This window comes from Balaenoptera ricei, chromosome 10 (genome assembly GCF_028023285.1).
Source record: "Balaenoptera ricei isolate mBalRic1 chromosome 10, mBalRic1.hap2, whole genome shotgun sequence".
Lineage (NCBI taxonomy): Eukaryota > Metazoa > Chordata > Mammalia > Artiodactyla > Balaenopteridae > Balaenoptera > Balaenoptera ricei.
Window position 1 is genome coordinate 43,198,083 of NC_082648.1, and position 18,186 is coordinate 43,216,268.

General features: G+C 40.2%; 2 protein-coding genes across 2 annotated transcripts; both read left to right on the plus strand.

Annotated features, from left to right (window-relative positions):
- Positions 1-3,725: 3,725 nt before the first annotated feature.
- On the plus strand, positions 3,726-17,886 carry TMT1A (thiol methyltransferase 1A). Its single transcript, XM_059935896.1, has 2 exons — positions 3,726-4,515; positions 15,883-17,886. The coding sequence occupies exons 1-2, from the start codon at positions 4,018-4,020 to the stop codon at positions 16,117-16,119; spliced, it is 735 nt and encodes a 244-aa protein (XP_059791879.1). The 5' UTR covers positions 3,726-4,017; the 3' UTR covers positions 16,120-17,886.
- Positions 8,530-9,131, plus strand: LOC132373192 (ubiquitin-like). The gene is made up of 2 exons (XM_059935897.1): positions 8,530-8,817; positions 8,971-9,131. Exons 1-2 carry the CDS (start codon positions 8,530-8,532, stop codon positions 9,115-9,117), a joined length of 435 nt encoding a protein of 144 aa, XP_059791880.1. The 3' UTR covers positions 9,118-9,131.
- Positions 17,887-18,186: the final 300 nt, after the last annotated feature.

The window sequence follows — 18,186 nt, forward strand, 5'->3', positions numbered from 1 at the left end:
AATATTTGCAAACAAATCAATGGACAAAGGATTAATCTCCAAAATATACAAGCAGCTCATAGAGCTCAATATCAGAAAAACAAACAACCCAATCAAAAAATGGATGGAAGACCTAAATAGACATCTCTCCAAAGAAGACATACAGGTGGCCAAGAGGCACATGTAAAGATGCTCAACATCACTAATTATTAGAGAGATGCAAAACAAAACTACAGTGAGGTAATACCTCACACCAGTCAGAATGGCCGTCATCAAACAATCTACAAACAATAAATGCTGGAGAGGGCGTGGAAAAAAGGGAACCCTCTTGCACTGTTGGTGGGAATGTAAATTGATACAGCCACTATGGAGAACAGTATGGCGGTTCCTCAAAAAACTAAAATAGGACTACCATATGACCCAGCAATCCCACTACTGGGCATATACCCTGAGAAAACCATAATTCAAAAGAACACATGTACCCCAATGTTCATTGCAGCTCTATTTACAATAGCCAGCACATGGAAACAACCTAAGTGTCCATCGACAGATGAACGGATAAAGAAGATGTGGTACATATATACAATGGAATATTACTCAGCCATAAAAAGGAACGAAATTGGGTCATTTGTAGAGATGTGGTTGGACCCGGAGACTGTCATACAGAGTGAAGTAAGTCAGAAAGAGAAAAACAAATATCGTATACTAATGCATATATGTGCAATCTAGAAAAATGGTACAGATGAACCTATTTCCAAGGCAGGAATAGAGACATAGACGTAGAGAATGGACATGTGGATACAGTGGGGGAAGGGGAGGGTGGGTCGAATTGGGAGATTAGGATTGACACATATACACTACCATGTCTAAAATAGACAGCTAGTGGGAACCTGCTATAGAGCACAGGAAGCTCAGTTCGGTGCTCTGTGATGGCCTAGACGGGTGGGATGGGGTGGGGATGGGAGGGAGGTCCAAGAGGGAGGGGACATATGTATACATATAGCTGATTCACTTCATTGTACAGCAGAAACCAACACAACACTGTACAGCAATTATACTCCAATAAAAAATAAATAAATAAAGTTGGAAAGAGGAAACATTAGAAAGCATAAGGAGTGGCTAAATACATACCAGACAAAATAGACTTCAGGACAAAAATAAACGCTAAAAACAAAGAAGGACACTTCATAATGATGAAAAGGAAATATATCAGGCAGCTACAACTATTATAAATATATTTGTGCCTAATAATGGAGTCTCAAAATACATGAAGCAAAAACTGAAATAACTAAAGGGAGAAACAAATTCACAATCATAATTGTAGATGTAAGACATCTCTCACTATAATTGACAGAGCAACTAAATAATAAGAATACAGAAGATCTGAATGACACTTTCAACTACCTTAACTTAATTGACATTTATAGAACATTACACCTGACAACTTCAGAATACACATTCTTTTCAATGAACAGGGACCATTTTCTGAGAAAAAATATATTCTGGGCCATAAAGCAAATTTAAATAGACTTCAAAAGATTGAAGCCCACATAGTATGTTCTGTGACAATAAAATTAAATTAGAAATCAATATACGTAGATACCTATGAAAGCCCCAAATATTTAAACAACTTCTAAATAATCCATGGGGTCAAAGAAAAAAATCACAAGGAAAATAAGAAAATATCTTAAATTGAATGAAAATGAAAACACAGTACATCAGACTTCATGTATCCACCTAAAACAGTGTTATAAGAAAAATTTATAGCTTCAAATACTTACATTAGAAGAGGCAAGGGGGCTTATATCAATTATTAAAGTTTTCAACTTCAGAAGTGAAAGATGATCAAATTAAATTCAATGTAAGTAGAAAAAAAATAATTAAGTCCAGAAATAATGAAATAGAAAACAAACACTAGAGAAAAATTAACAAAACTTAAAAGCTAGTTTTATGAAAAGATCAATACAAGTGAAAAACCTCTAGATAAACTGACTAAAAAAAGGACACAAACTGGACTTCCCTGGCTGTCCAGTGGTTAAAACTTCGTGCTTCCACTGTGGGGGAGGGGGGCAAGTTCGATCCCTGGTTGGGGAACTATTATCCTGCATGCCCCGGGGTATGGTCAAAAAAAAAAGGACACAAAGTATATTGGAGGAGGTCATCAAGAGGACGTGATCAGACTGACTGATGGGCTGGACCCAGGCAATCAGAGGTTCCTCATTCCCTCAACTGTCCTTGAAATGTCCATTCTTACCACTGTTCCCACAATGGGAGCTGTTCCAAGGATACAGCTTTGAGAGAATAAGGTGCTGAGACCATCTGGACTGTGGAGGTGACAGATCCCAGTTAAGGCCTCTGTCTAAACTTTTATGATTCTGGTGGTGGGCGTGGAGATCTACTCATCTCGTGGCCATCTAAGACAAGCCTCATAAGTAAGCTCCCTTCTTATGAAAGCTGCCAGCTACCAATCTGGAGTGGTCTGCTTCTTTCTTCAGTCTCTCCTGAAGTACAGCAGCCAGGTTGTGAACTAACAACTGATAAGGCAGCCAGGAGACTGAAGAAACAAGCCCTGGGAAAGAGGCATTTGAGGACGATATCCTGAGTTAGACATCAACCTCTATGTCAGGAGGGGTGGCCTGTATGTTAGATGCTTGTGGACCAATGTGTGAGTACAGGGGCACCCTGAAAAAGCTGGGTGTGTTGATGCATTTGTTCGAGGAGCTGAGCAGAGCACACTGTGGCAAAGAAGGGAAACAAATGGCTGCTGCGGTGGGCTGTCCTCTCCTGTGGGCAGTTCTGTGGCCACTGATGCCCAAATAGAGGCTGAAGCTTGAGGTAGACAGTTGGATGAAGAGCTGAAGTTAGAGAAGAACATGCAGTTGTCCACTACTCTGCTAGCTTCGGGGCTGGCAGACAAGGTATAAGAGCAGAATAATAAGTTGGAGACCTTTATGTGCCATTTTGCAAAGTTAGGAGGGCACAAGCTACTGCAGATTAAGGTCCAAGTACTTGTGAGAAAGCCTGATTAGGATGCTAAGAGGTAGAATCCCTGGGAAAGTGAGGAGAGCAAATGGGAGGATGTTGTGGTGATTGAAACAGAGTGCCTCATGTTGCCCAACCCCTAATACAAAGAAAACATTTAAACAGTAGTCACCCTAGACTTCTGATAATAGAGAAATACACCCCAAAACTCCTAGGAGAAAAACTTCATTCTTTCTCTGTCCTTGAAGTTGTGAATGTCTTTGAAATGTAAACACCTCAGGAGAAAACTAAAATACTGCCTACAGAGACTGAAGAAAAAAAGGGGGTGGGGGAAATGCTTTTTAAAATACAGGCTGCTATAACAACTACTGAGCCCGTGGGCTACAACTACTGAAGCCCTCGTGCCTAGAGCCCGTGCTCTGCAACAAGAGAAGCCACCGGAAATGAGGAACCCACGCACAGCAACGAAGACCCAATGCAGCCCAAAAAAAAAAAAAAAAAAAATGGCATCCACAAGAGACAAAAAATAAAGAAATAAATAAAATCAGCAGGAAAAAAAAATTTGTTTAAAAAAAAATGAGGGTGGGATGGAAGGGAAGTAGGAGGGGTCACGTAATAAATGGCCTTTGGCAGTGGCTTTCTGGTGTGGTTTAACCAGGCTCCACCCACGGATTCTGTTTTCTTAGCAGAGGTCACTGGAGAACCAGACAGGCTGTAAGTATGCTGTGCATTTAAAACTTCAGCAGGAAACTTGCAGTAGTCTCCAAGCAGGAATAGATTTGTAATAATGGGTTGTAATCAGCTTTCCTTCTAAGGAAAAGCTGAGAACCCTCTCATTTTACTTCATGAAAAGTAAGCTATGAGGCAACTTTTGGCAAACATCTATTAACTGGGTGAAATGGGCCTCTGGCCATAGATTTTACTTCAGCTGCGTCTTTCCAGCACAACCAGTTCCTTCCTCTGCAGCTGATTGGCTCTGGAATGTGGCCAGAAACCTACTTCCTGCAATTAGAGTCAGGCCTCTAACTGTTGATCTGTTTTCTTCTCTTCTGAGTGATGGCGCTTACCATTTTTATCCTCCGGCTGGCCGTCTGCATCCTGGCATTTCCCATGTACCTGCTAGACTTTCTGGGCTTGTGGAACTGGATATGCAAAAAATCACTCCCCTACTTCTTGGCAAGGTTCACTGTGATGTACAACGAACAGATGGCGAGCAAGAAGCAGGAGCTCTTCAGCAATCTACAGGAGTTCGCAGGCCCCTCCGGGAAGCTCTCCCTGCTGGAGCTGGGCTGCGGCACAGGGCCCAACTTCAAGTTCTACCCGCCTGGATGCCGGGTGACCTGTATTGATCCCAACCCCAACTTTGAGAAGTTCTTGATCAAGAGCATTGCTGAGAACCGACACCTGCAGTTTGAGCGCTTCCTGGTGGCTCCCGGGGAGGACCTGCACCAGGTGGCCGACGACTCCATGGATGTGGTGGTCTGCACACTGGTCCTGTGCTCCGTGAAGAACCAGGAGCGGATCCTCCAGGAAGTGTGCAGAGTGCTGAGGCCGGTGAGTGCGGGGTGTGAGGGCTGGTTAGTAGTAACCACTATCACCAAGGGCAGCCCTATCAATTTCAGGTAGCTCAAACACCCTAACATAAAAAGTAGAACTACTAGAGAAGACACTGCTGAATTTTTAAAAAATCTTAGAGTGGAGAAGAAGCTATATAGGAAAAGATTGATAATACATGAATATGTAAAACTTTAGAACTCCTGCAGAGAAAAAAAAAGGACTATAAAAAAACTTAAAAGTACAAAAAAGTTTGTAAAAAATATTTGCCAAGGATGATAGATAATGCGTTAACTTCATATTAAAAGACATTATAGGACTTCCCTGGTGGTCCAGTGGTTAAGAATCCGCCTGCCAAAGCAGGACACGGGTTTGATCCCTGGTCCGGGAATATCCCACATGCCACGGAGCAACTAAGCCCATGTGCCACAACTACTGAGCCTGCGCTCTAGAGCCCGCAAGCTGCAACTACTGAGCTGGCATGCCACAACTACTGAAGCCCGCGTGCCTAGAGCCCGTGCTCTGCAACTAGAGAAGCCACTGCAATGAGAAGCCCTTGCACTGCAACGAAGAGTAGCCCCCGCTCGCAGCAACTAGAGAAAGCCTGCGTGCAGCTACCAAGACCCAGGGCAGCCAAAACTAAATTAATTAATTAATTTAAAAAAAATTTTTTTAATAAAAAAAATAAAAGACATTACAAATCAAGATCAATAGAATTCTTAAATCAGTTTTTTAAAAAAGAGAAAAGTAAGCAAAGCACAGGAACAGAAATATAAATAAAAATAGCCAATATATGATATAAATGTTTAGTCTTGCAATAAAAGAGCAAATTAAAGCAAGGTATCACTTATATGTGGAATCTTAAAAATAAAACAAACGAATGTATATAACAAACAGAAATAGACTCACAGATATAGAGAACAAACTAGTGGTTACCAGAGGGGAGAGGGAAGGGGGGAGGGGCAAGATAGTGGTGTGGGATTAAGAGATACAAACTACTATGTATAAAATAAATAAGCAACAAGGATATATTCTACAGCACAGGGAAATATAGCCATTATTTTGTAATAACTTTAAATGAAGTATAATCTATAAAAATTCTGAATCACTATGTTGTACACCTGAAACTAATATAATATTATAAATCAACTATACTTCAATTAAGAAGAAATTAAAGCAAGACACTATTTTTACCTACTACACTGTCAGAGACTTTTAAGTTCAATATGGTGTTGGGGTGAGTTTGGGGGACTGGGTACCCCAATTGGAGGAAGTGCCCTCTTTGGAGGGCAATTTGATAATATCAAATTTTCAAGGACACTTCCTCCTTCATCCAATAGGAATTTATCCTATAGCTATACTGCACAAATGTGCAAAAACTCATTCATATGCGAAAATATTCATTACATTATTTGTAATACAAATTGAAAATAACCTAAACATCCAGCAATAGGAGGTAGGAGGCTGTTAAGTAAACTGTCGCATCATATAAAGGATTTCTGTGCAGCTGTTAAAAGAACAAGGAAGAGTTACCTATGTTGATATGAAAAAACTATCTCCTCAAGAGACAGTGTTAAATGAAATGAAAGTGTTCTATGCAATGAAAGCATAGAATATTATATAGAGTATAAGTCCATTTGTGTGTGGGGGGGAGAATATGTCTGTATAAGTATTTATGTTAATGGGAATGATACACAAGAAACTATTAACAGTGGTTACCTCTTGGGAAGGGAATTGGATGAGGGGAAGGAATTACTTTTCATTTTATACCTCTCTGTATAGTTTGAAATTCTTTATACCTATATGTAATTTTCACATATTACCTTTATTGTTTGTTTAAAAACTAGTTTAAAATAGTTTTATTCTAAACATAGGTGAACATAAAGTATGGGTATCTTTTTTTAAATTAATTTATTTATTTATTGTTTATTTTTGGCTGCGTTGGGTCTTTGTTGCTGTGCACGGGCTTTCTCTAGTTGTGGCGTGAAGGCTTCTCATTGAGGTGGCTTCTCTTGTTGTGGAGCACAGACTCTAGGCGCGTGGGCTTTGGTAGTTGTGGCTCATGGGCTCCGTAGTTGTGGCTCACAGGCTCTAGAGCACAGGCTCAGTAGTTGTGGCACACGGGCTTAGTTGCTCCGCGGCATGTGGGATCTTCCCGGACCAGGGCTCGAACCCGTGTCCCCTGCATTGTCAGGCGGATTCTTAACCTCTGTGCCACCAGGGAAGTCTCAAGTATGGATATCTTAACATTTGAATTTACTATACTAGAGGAAATGGATGTTCTGTAATCCCCAGTTTTATTTTCTAACAGAGGAACTTTCTCAGGAAGAAAAGGACTTGAAGATAGTGTTTAGAGGCAATAATATACAGTCGTCCCTCAGTTTCCTCGGGGTCCTTCCCTGTCCCCGCCACAGATACCAAAATCTACAGAAGCTTAAGTCCCTTATATAAAATGGTGCAGTATCTGCATGTAACTTATGCACATCCTCCCATATACCTTAAATCACCTCTAGATTACTTATAATACCTAATACAATGTAAATGCTATGTAAACAGGTGCCAGCATATGGCAAATTCAAGTTTTGCTTTTCTGGAACTTTCTGGATTTTTCCCAAATATTTTTGATCTGCATTTGGTTGAATCCAAGGATGCAGAACTTGTGGATACTGAGGGCCAACTGTAATTCTGTCTTTGGCTCAAGGATACGCCAATGTCAAAGTAGTAACTGAAAAAAAGTCTGATTCTGATACTCAAATCCTGGGTTCTTGTGTCCTAAGACTGGGCACAGTTAGATGTTTTGCTTACAGTGTTACTAATCTCACAACACCTCTGCAAAGCAAATAATGGTCATCTCTGGTTTAAGCACTGAGAGTGCCCTTAGGGGATCATATTCTTGGGTAGTCTTCCTTAGCTCCTCCGAAGCACCCATTCTCTGCTGAACAGAACCAGGAGTTTTCCTACATTCTCATGTAGGAAACAGTCCTTTAAAGCAGGTATTGCCTTCATGTTGGATTGGGGAAACAGACCCAGAGGAGTTAAGAAACTTGCCTCAAGTTACACAGCCACTATGTCTGACTTTAATGCAAATATTCTTATCGCTGTACCACAGTGCTTGTCACTGGGGCTTTTTATCTGACTTCAACATTTCTACCACTTTTGCTGGCTTTTCTTCCTCTGCCCATCCCCTAAACGCTGGAGTTTCTTTTTTAGCTCTCATTTCACTTACATACACCCCCTGTGCAATCTCATGTACCCCCAATGTTTTCAATTACCATGCATACACAAATGGCTTCCAGATCTAAGTATCAAGCTCAGACCTCTCTTCTAACCCCAGATCTTCATATCCAGCTGTCTACTCGACAGTCACCTGAATGGGTAACAGGCATCTCTAGCTTAACCTGTGTAACCCAGAGGGTATCAGCAACCTCCCCAGGCCTGGATCGCCTCTTCTCTCTTGTCCTCTTCTATGGAAAAAAAATATTTCAATCAGGAAATTTCAAGTTTTCCATTCCTGAACATAGTTCTTACACTTACCCATAGATTTGGAGGAACTCCATCTCTAAACTCTGCCTGGGATAGCCAACACTAGGGAGGCTAGAAGAGGCTAAGGAGAGTGGGACAGTCACCCTGGGTTTGGGATGTAATCATTGGTCCCTTTCCCCCTTCACCCCAGAGGTAGATAAGTAGAAAACTTCTGAAGACTCCTTAATAATGTGTAGCCTCTACTGTGTCCAGACCTGACCTATATTTATAGGACCGTCCTAGATGAAAGCAGCAGTTACTAACTCCTGTATGACAGTAATTTACACACAGCATCCACTGACCAAATAAAATACCTAATGACAAAATATAACCATGAATTTAGTAACACTTTTAGATGATGCAGTATTTTAATAAAATAAATCCTATCATTTACATCCTGTGACAATGGTCATTTACATCCTGTGACAATGGTACAAAAGTATAAGACATAGGCTTTTTGGATCCACCATCTGTGGTGGTGCTGCCACCAGGATGCAGATTTTTGTGAAGATCCTGACAGGGAAGACCATCACTCTCGAGGTCGAACCCTCGGATACAACAGAAAATGTAAATGCCAAGATCCAAGATAAGGAAGTAATTCCTTCTAACCAGCAAAGATTGATTTTTGCTGGCAAGCAACTGGAAGATGGACGTACTTTGTCTGACTACAACAGTCAAAAGGAGTCCACTCTTCATCTTCTGTTGAGACTTCGTGCTGGTACTAAGAAAAGGAAGAAGTCTTACACCACTCCCAAGAAGAAAAAGCATAAGAGAAAGAGGGTTGGGAATTCCCTGGCAGTCCAGTGGTTAGGACTCTGCACTCTCACTGCGGAGGGCCCAGGTTCTATCCCTGTTTGGGAAACTAAGATCCCACAAGCCTCACGGCCAAAAGAAAAAAAAAGAGAGACAGAGAGAGAGAAAGAGAGAAAGAAGGTTAAGCTGGCTGTCCTGAAATACTGTAAGGTGGATCAGAATGGCAAAAGCAGTCACCTTCGTCAGGAGTGCCCTTCAGATAAATGTGGTGTGGAGTTTTTATGGCCAGCGACTTTGACAAACATTATTGTGGCAAATATTGTCTGACCTATTGTTTCAACAAACCAGAAGACAAGTAATTGTATATTGGTTAATAAAAGACATGAACTAATGAACTAAAAAAAGAAAAGTATAAGACATGGTTATTTAGTCTCAGGCAGTACTTGGTATGGATTCAGACGCCCACAGGTTTGCAAAGCAGAGCCTAAGAACAATACTCAGATGAATTTAAAGATTTTTTTTTAAATAAAAGAAGGGGAAGTTTAAAAAATCGTAATTAAAAGACAAACAACAAACAAGGGAAAACATTTGTAGTATACGTAGTCTAATTATACTAAAAGCCCTTACTAATCAGTAAGAAAAAAACCAACGGCCTATTAGAAAACCGATAGTGGGGACTTTCCCTGTGGCATAGTGGTTAAGACTCGCAACGCAGGGGGCACAGGTTCGATCCCTGGTCAGGGAACTAGATCCCACATGCATGCCGCAACTAAGAGTGAGCATGCCACAGTTAAGGAGCTGGCGAGCCACAACTAAGGAGCCCGCCTGCCACAACTAAGACCCAGCACAACCAAATAAATAAATAAAAGAAAAAAGAAAAAAAGAAGGAAACTGATAATGGACATTAATAGACAAATTAGAAAACAAGAAATCCAAATAATCAATAAGGTTAACAAAAGATGTTAAGATTAAGAATATTAAAGCTATGCATGTTATTAAAAATACCATATTACACATCAAATTGACAAAGATATAGGAGAAAAAAGTACTGATGGGAGTTTATTGGAAATGGGCATTCACATCTATTGCTAGTATGAATGCAAACTGCTGCAACTTTTCCAAAGGGCAATTTGACAACCTGTACCAAAAGCTTTAAAAAGGCACAGACTTCTGATTCAGCAATTCCACTTTTTAGCAAGTTATTTATTTGGAAATAATTTTAGATGGTCACAAAGATTTATGGATAAGGATGCTCACTGTAACAGTATTTATAACAATGTAAAATTGGAAATAGCCTAAATGAGAACGGTTAAATAAGAGATGGTAACTTCAGTGGTGTGAAATATTGCATAAAGTTTTTATTTTTTTTTAAAGCCTTATTCTTTTTTTTTTTTTTAATTTTATTTATTTATTTATTTATGGCTGTGTTGGGTCTTCGTTTCTGTGCGAGGGCTTTCTCCAGTTGTGGCAAGTGGGGGCCACTCTTCATCGCAGTGCGCGGGCCTCTCACTATCGCGGCCTCTCCTGCCGCGGAGCACAGGCTCCAGACGCGCAGGCTCAGTAATTGTGGCTCACAGGCCCGGCTGCTCTGCGGCATGTGGGATCTTCCCGGACCAGGGCTCGAACCCGTGTCCCCTGCATTGGCAGGCAGACTCTCAACCACTGCGCCACCAGGGAAGCCCTGCATAAAGTTTTTAAACCATCTTTTAGAATAATACTCAAGTACATAAATAAAATAAAACATGTTATAAAACAGAATGTATATTCCAATCCTAGTTTTAGAAAAAAATACATATTCATATAAAAGTATACACAAAATCTTTTTTTTTTATTTTTATTTTACTTTTTTATACAGCAGGTTCTTATTAGTTATCTATTTTATACATACTAGTGCATATATGTCAATCCTAATCTCCCAATTCATCACACCACCCCCACCCCCACTTCCCCCCTTGGTGTCCATACGTTTGTTCTCTACATCTGTGTCTCTATTTCTGCCTTGCAAACCAGTTCATCTGTATCACTTTTCTAGATTCCACATATATGTGTTAATATACGATACTTGTTTTTCTCTTTCTGACTTACTTCACTCTGTATGACAGTCTCTAGCCCCATCCACGTCTCCACAAATGACCCAATTTCATTCCTTTTTATGGCTGGGTAATATTCCATTGTATGTATGAACCACATCTTCTTTATCCATTCGTCTGTCAATGGGCATTTGGGTTGCTTCCATGACCTGGCTATTGTAAACAGTACTGCAACGAACATTGGGGTGCATGTGTATTTTTGAATTATGGTTTTCTCTAGGTATACGCCCAGTAGTGGAACTGCTGGGTCATATGGTAATTGTATATTTAGATTTTAAGGAACCTCGATACTGTTCTCCATAGTGGCTGTATCAATTTACATTCCCACAAACAGTGCAAGAAGGTTCCTTTTTCTCTATACCCTCTCCAGCATTTGTTGTTTGTAGGTTTTCTGATGATGCCCATTCTAACCAGTGTGAGATGATACCTCATTGTAGTTTTGATTTGCATTTCTCAAATGATTAGTGATGTTGAGTAGCTTTTCATGTGCCTCTTGGCCATCTGTATGTTGTCTTTGGAGAAATGTCTATTTAGGTCTTCTGCCCATTTTTTGATTGGGTTGTTTGTGTTTTTAATATTGAGCTGCATGTGCTGTTTATATATTTTGGGGATTAATCCTTTGTCTGTTGATTCATTTGCAAATATTTTCTCCCATTCTGAGGGTTGTCTTTTCATCTTGTTTATAGTTTCCTTTGCTGTGCAAAAGCTTTTAAGTTTCATTAGGTCCCATTTGTTTATTTTTGTTTTTATTTCCATTACTCTAGGAGATGGATCAAAAAAGATCTTGCTGTGATTTATGTCAAAGAGTGTTCTTCCTATGTTTTCCTCTAAGAGTTTTATAATGTCTGGTCTTATATTTAGGGCTTTAATCCATTTTGAGTTTATTTTTGTGTATGGTGTTAGGGAGTGTTCTAATTTAATTCTTTTACATGTAGCTGCCCAGTCTTCCCAGCACCACTTACTGAAGAGACTGTCTTTTCTCCATTGTATATCCTTGCCTCCTTTGTCATAGATTAGTTGACCATAGGTGCGTGGGTTTTTCCCTGGGCTTTCTATCCTGTTCCATTGATCTATATTTCTGTTTTTGTGCCAGTACCATATTGTCTTGATTACTGTAGCTTTGTAGTATAGTCTGAAGTCAGGGAGTCTGATTCCTCCAGCTCCATTTTTTTCCCTCAAGACTGCTTTGGCTATTCGGGGTCTTTTGTGTCTCCATACAAATTTTAAGATTTTTTGTTCTAGTTCTGTAAAAAATGCCATTGGTAATTTGATAGGCATTGCATTGCATCTGTAGATTGCTTGGGGTAGTATAGTCATTTTCAAAATATTGATTCTTCCAATCCAAGAACATGGTATATCTCTCCATCTGTTTGTGTCATCTTTCATTTCTTTCATCAGTGTCTTATAGTTTTCTGAGTGCAGGTCTTTTACCTCATTAGGTAGGTTTATTCCTAGATATTTTATTATTTTTGTTGCAATGGTGAATGGGATAGATTCCTTAACTTCTCTTTATGATCTTTCGTTGTTAGTGTATAGGAATGCAAGAGATTTCTGTGCATTAATTTTGTATCCTGCAACTTTTCCAAATGCATTGATTAGCTCTAGTAGTTTTCTGGTGGCATCTTTAGGATTCTCTATGTATAGCATCATGTCATCTGCAAACAGTGACAGTTTTACTTCTTCTTTTCCAATTTGTATTCCTTCTATTTCTTTTTCTTCTCTGATTGCCAAGGCTAGGAGTTCCAAAACTATGTTGAATAATAGTGGCAAGAGTGGACATCCTTGTCTTGTTCCTGATCTTAGAGGAAATGCTTTCAGTTTTTCACCATTGATAATGATGTTTGCTTTGGGTTTGTTGTATATGGCCTCTATTATGTTGAGATACGTTCCCTCTATGCCCACTTTCTGGAGAGTTTCTATCATAAATGGGTGTTGAATTTTGTCAAAAGCTTTTTCTGCATCTATTTACATGATCATATGGTTTTTATTCTTCAATTTGTTAATATGGTGTGTCACATTTATTGATTTGCGTATATTGAAGAATCCTTGCATCCCTGGGATAAATCCCACTTGATCATGGTGTATGATCCTTTTAATGTGTTGTTGGATTCTGTTTGCTAGTATTTTGTTGAGGATTTTTGCATCTATATTCCTCAGTGATATTGGTCTGTAATTTTCTCTTTTTGTAGTATCTCTGTCTGGTTTTGGTATCAGGGTGATGGTGGCCTCGTAGAATGAGTTTGGGAGTGTTCCTTCCTCTACAATTTTTTGGAAGAGTTTGAGAAGGATGGGTGTTAGCTCTTCTCTAAATGTTTGATAGAATTCACCTGTGAAGCCATCTGGTCCTGGACTTTTGTTTCTTGTAAGATTTTTAATCACAGTTTTAATTTCATTACTTGTGATTGGTCTGTTCATACTTTCTATTTCTTCCTGGTTCAGTCTTGGAGGGTTATACCTTTGTAAGAATTTGTCCATTTCTTCCAGGTTGTCCATTTTATTGGCATAGAGTTGCTTGTAGTAGTCTCTTAGGATGTAATTATCAATAATTATCAATATGTACGTTCCTATTACCATTTTCTTAATTGTTTTGGGTTTGTTTTTGTAGGTCCTTTTCTTCTCTTGTGTTTCCCATGTAGAGAAGTTCCTCTAGCATTTGTTGTAGAGCTGGTTTGGTGGTGCTGAATTCTCTTAGCTTTTGCTTGTCTGTAAAGCTTTTGATTTCTCCATCGAATCCGAATGAGATCCTTGCTGGGTAGAGTAATCTTGGTTGTAGGTTCTTCCCTTTCATCACTTTAAATATATCGTGCCACTCCCTCCTGGCTTGTAGAGTTTTTGAGAAATCAGCTGTTAACCTTATGGGAGTTCCCTTGTATGTTATTCGTTGTTTTTCCCTTGTTGCTTTTAATAATTTTTGTCTTTAATTCTTGTCAATTTGATTACTATGTGTCTTGGCGTGTTTCTCCTTGGGTTTATCCTGTATGGGACTCTCTTTACTTCCTGGACTTGGGTTGCTATTTCCTTTCCCATGTTCGGGAAGTTTTCAACTATAATCTCTTCAAATATTTTCTTGGGTCCTTTCTCTCTCTCTTCTCCTTCTGGGACCCCTGTAATACGAATGTTGGTGCGTTTAATGTTGTCCCAGAGGTCTCTTAGGCTGTCTTCATTTCTTTTCATTCTTTTTTCTTTAATCTGTTCTGTGGCAGTGAATTCCACCATTCTGTCTTCCACGTCACTTATCCGTTCTTCTGCCTCAGTTATTCTGCTATTGATTCCTCTAGTGTATTTTTCATTTCAGTTATTGTATTGTTCATGTCTGTTTGTTCTTTAATTCTTCTAGGTCTTTGTTAAACATTTCTTGCATCTTCTCGATCTTTGCCTCCATTCTTTTTCCAAGGTCCTGGATCATCTTCACTATCATTATTCTGAATTTTTTTTCTGGAAGGTTGCTTATCTCCACTTCACTTAGTTGTTTTTCTGGGGTTTTATCTTGTTCCTTCATCTGGGACATAGCCCTCTGCCTTTTCATCTTGTCTTTCTTTGAATGGGGCTTTTGTTCCACCGGCTGCAGGATTGTAGTTCTTCTTGCTTCTACTGTCTGCCCTCTGGTGGATGAGGCTATCTAAGAGGCTTGTGCAAGCTTTCTGATGGGAGGGACTGGTGGTGGGTAGAGCTGGGTGTTGCTCTGGTGGGCAGAGCTCAGTAAAACTTTAATCCACTTGTCTGCTGATGGGTGGGGCTGAGTTCCCTCCCTGTTGGTTGTTTGGCCCGAGGCAACCCAGCACTGGAGGCTACAGGCTCTTTGTTGGGGCTAATGGCAGACTTCGGGAGGGTCATGCCAAGTAGTACTTCCCAGAACTTCTGCTGCCAGTGTCCTTGTCCCTGTGGTGAGCCACAGCCACCCCCTGCCTCTGCAGGAGAACCTCCAACACTAGCAGGTAGGTCTGGTTCAGTCTCCTATGGGGTCACTGCTCCTTCCCCCTGGGTCCTGATGTGCACACTACTTTGTGTGTGCCCTCCAAGAGTGGAGTCTGTTTCCCCCAGTCCTGTCAAAGTTCTGCAATCAAATCCCACTAGCCTTCAAAGTCTGATTCTCTGGAAATTCCTCCTCCTGTTTCCAGACCCCCCAGGCTGGGAAGCTTGACGTGGGGCTCAGAACCTTAACTCCAGTGGGTGGACTTCCGTGGTATGACTGTTCTCCAGTTTGTGAGTCACCCACCCAGTGGTTATGGGATTTGATTTTATTGTGATTGCACCCCTCCTACCATCTCACTGCAGCTTCTCCTTTGTCTTTGGATGTGGGGTATCTTTTTTGGTGCATTCCAGTGTCTTCCTGTCGATGACTGTTTAGCAGTTAGTTGTGATGCCGGTGCTCTCACGAGAAGGAATGAGCGCATGTCCTTCTACTCCACCATCTTCCACAAAATCTTAACAGTAGTTGTCCCGAGGTGATGAAAGATGGTTGACTGTTTTTCTTTTTAACTTTTCTGTATTTTCTGAATTTTCTAAAATAATATTGGTGAGACAGTATTGCCAGCCTCTGGAGCCAGACCACCCAAGGTAAAAACCTGATTCTGACATTTGTAAGCTGTATGACCTTGGGCAAGTTGTTTATTTTCTATGTGACTCTGTTTCCTTGTCTGTAGAACATAGGGATGATAATAATAATAACTACCAAATAAGTGTATTGTGAGGATTGAGTTAACATGTGATAGGTCTTACGGACAGGATCTTGCATGCAGTAACTGCTTTAAATTCTAACTATTATTATGTATTACCTTTCTGAACAGAAAATATAGATTGGCAACTCTGTATAAAATCTGACAGAAGATGACACTATTAACCAGAATAGTATCGTAGTAAGTTTGAATTTCTCCATGTTTTCTCATGAAGTTGGCCTTTGGGGCCACTGAAATCTGACATTTAATCATCTTATAAATTATTTTTCCCCAAACTAAAATCCTTGCTGTGTTTTTTTTTTTTTTTTTTTTCTTTTCTTTCTCAGGGAGGAGCTTTTTATTTCATGGAGCATGTAGCAGCTAAGCCTTCAACCTGGAATTACTTCTGGCAACAGGTCCTGAATCCTGTCTGGTACCTTCTGTTTGATGGGTGCAACCTGACCAGAGAGAGCTGGAAGGCCCTGGAGTGGGCCCGCTTCTCCAAGCTGAAGCTGCAGCACTTACAGGCCCCCCTGTCCTGGGAGCTCCTGCGTCCTCACATCTACGGATATGCTGTGAAATAGAAGTTGAGACCTGAAGAGCTCGAATAATTTAAGGTTTTGGTTTTACACTTAAAATACTAATTGGGGGACTTCCCTCGTGGTGCAGTGGTTGAGAGTCTGCCTGCCAATGTGGGGACCACGGGTTCAATGCCTGGTCCGGGAGGATCCCGCATGCTGTGGGGCAACTAAGCCTGTGCGCCACAGCTGTTGAGCCTGTGCTCTGGAGCCCACGAGCCACAACTACTGAGGCCATGTGATACAACTGCTGAGGCCTGCGTACCTAGAGTACCTACAGCAAAGAGTAGCCCCTGCTCGCCACAGCTAGAGAGGGCCCGCACACAGCAACAAAGACGCAACACAGCCACACACACACACACACACACAAAAAAAACTAATTGGGAGAAGGGAACGTCCTTTTTTAGGTAAATTTGAATTTCATCGCTAAAAGTTTATGTTATAACCTATTTAGCTATTTTCTATTGTCTCACAAAGAATCAAAAACAAAAAACAAAACAAAACAGCTTTGAACTCTCCCTTAAAGGAAACAATGGGCTTTCATAATTGAAGTCCACCATTATCCTCAAACCTTACTTTATTCAGTAACTTCAAATTTTTTCTGTCTTATTTGAATTATTACCCAACAGATTTTAATTTTACTCTCTCTTTGAGAGGTTGATGCTAATTAGCAGTTAAATCACTAAAAAGAAGACTTTGAAGAGGGAGACGTGAAAAGATCTTTTTTTTTCATTCATTCATTTATTTATTTATCTTTGGCTGCGTTGGGTCTTTGTTGCTGTGTGTGGGTTTTCTCTAGTTGCGGCACGCGGGCTTCTCATTGTGGTGGCTTCTCTTGTTGTGAAGCACAAGCTCTAGGTGCACGGGCTTCAGGAGTTGTGGCTCACAGGCTCTAGAGCACAGGCTCAGTAGTTGTGGCGCACAGGCTTAGTTGCTCCACGGCATGTGGGATCTTCCCAGACCAGGGCTCGAATCCATGTCCCCGGCATTGGCAGGCGGATTCTTAACCACTGCGTCACCAGAGAAGTCCCAAAAAAACTTAATAATTCACAAACTAAATAAAGAAATACTAACTAGTTGAAAACTCCAAAGCTAAGCAGCACAGATTTTTTTTAAAAGAAATCTGAATCTATTTGTTGTCCTTAGTATCACTGGGCTGGCTTTCAAAATTAATGTACCAGGATGCCACACCTAGTTCTGCCCAGCTTTGTTATGTTTTTTATTCTGGTATTCCACCAGAGTTTGTTTCCCTGCATTCCAGTCTTCAATTCTTAAGATGAAGATTGTACTTGACACTTCAGTATATCCATAAAACTATATGAAGCAGTTAGAGTTCTTGGGTTCATTTTCCTTATTATCTAATGTATACTTTGCTGAATGTAGTAAATTGCAGGCAAAGAAAAGGCCCACTGTAATTAGAGAAACCTTGAATAATTAGATACGCTTTGTAAGAGCCGCCTCAAAATAGGCAAGCTGTGAGTCTGTAAAGAGGTAGATAAATACTGTTTGGATTATTCTGATCAAATTTCCACTCTGGTCTCAAGATGATTTCTTTGTTCCCTGTAACCATGGAAACCTTGGAAAATCATCACAAGTGCTTTGAAAACAAGTTGGTCAATAAGAGGACTTAGAATTTTCAGCAATAGTCTGTATGCATTTTAATAAATTTAGAATATTTTCTGAGATGATTTTGCAAAGAGACTAAATATCAAATCAATCAATAAATTCACATACATTTTAGGAATGGAAATAAAATTAATGGTTTATATCTTTGCTGGCTTGGTTTCATTTTTCTTAGTGTCTCTGGGAGGGCTTTCCTTCACTGTGGAAAATTAAGCTATTTGAACATACAGATTTTTCCTTCTACAGCCAGGTAACTCTAAACACAGCTAGCAGATTATTTATTTATTTATTTATTTATTTATTATTTGGCTGCGTTGGGTCTTCGTTGCTGCACGTGAGCTTTCTCTAGTTGCGGTGAGCAGGGGTTACTCTTCATTGCAGTGCGCAGGCTTCTCATTGTGGTGGCTTCTTTTGTTGTGGAGCATAGGCTCTAGGTGCATGGACGTCAGT

What these genes read in the sequence shown, in the direction of transcription:
- TMT1A (XM_059935896.1), top strand. Translation starts at nt 4,018, where the DNA reads ATGGCGCTTACCATTTTTATCCTCCGGCTGGCCGTCTGCATCCTGGCA. An exon ending in TGTGCAGAGTGCTGAGGCCG is followed by an intron (nt 4,516 to 15,882) that starts GTGAGTGCGGGG and finishes TTTCTTTCTCAG; the next exon opens with GGAGGAGCTTTTTATTTCAT.
- LOC132373192 (XM_059935897.1), top strand. Translation starts at nt 8,530, where the DNA reads ATGCAGATTTTTGTGAAGATCCTGACAGGGAAGACCATCACTCTCGAG. An exon ending in AAAAGCATAAGAGAAAGAGG is followed by an intron (nt 8,818 to 8,970) that starts GTTGGGAATTCC and finishes GAGAGAAAGAAG; the next exon opens with GTTAAGCTGGCTGTCCTGAA.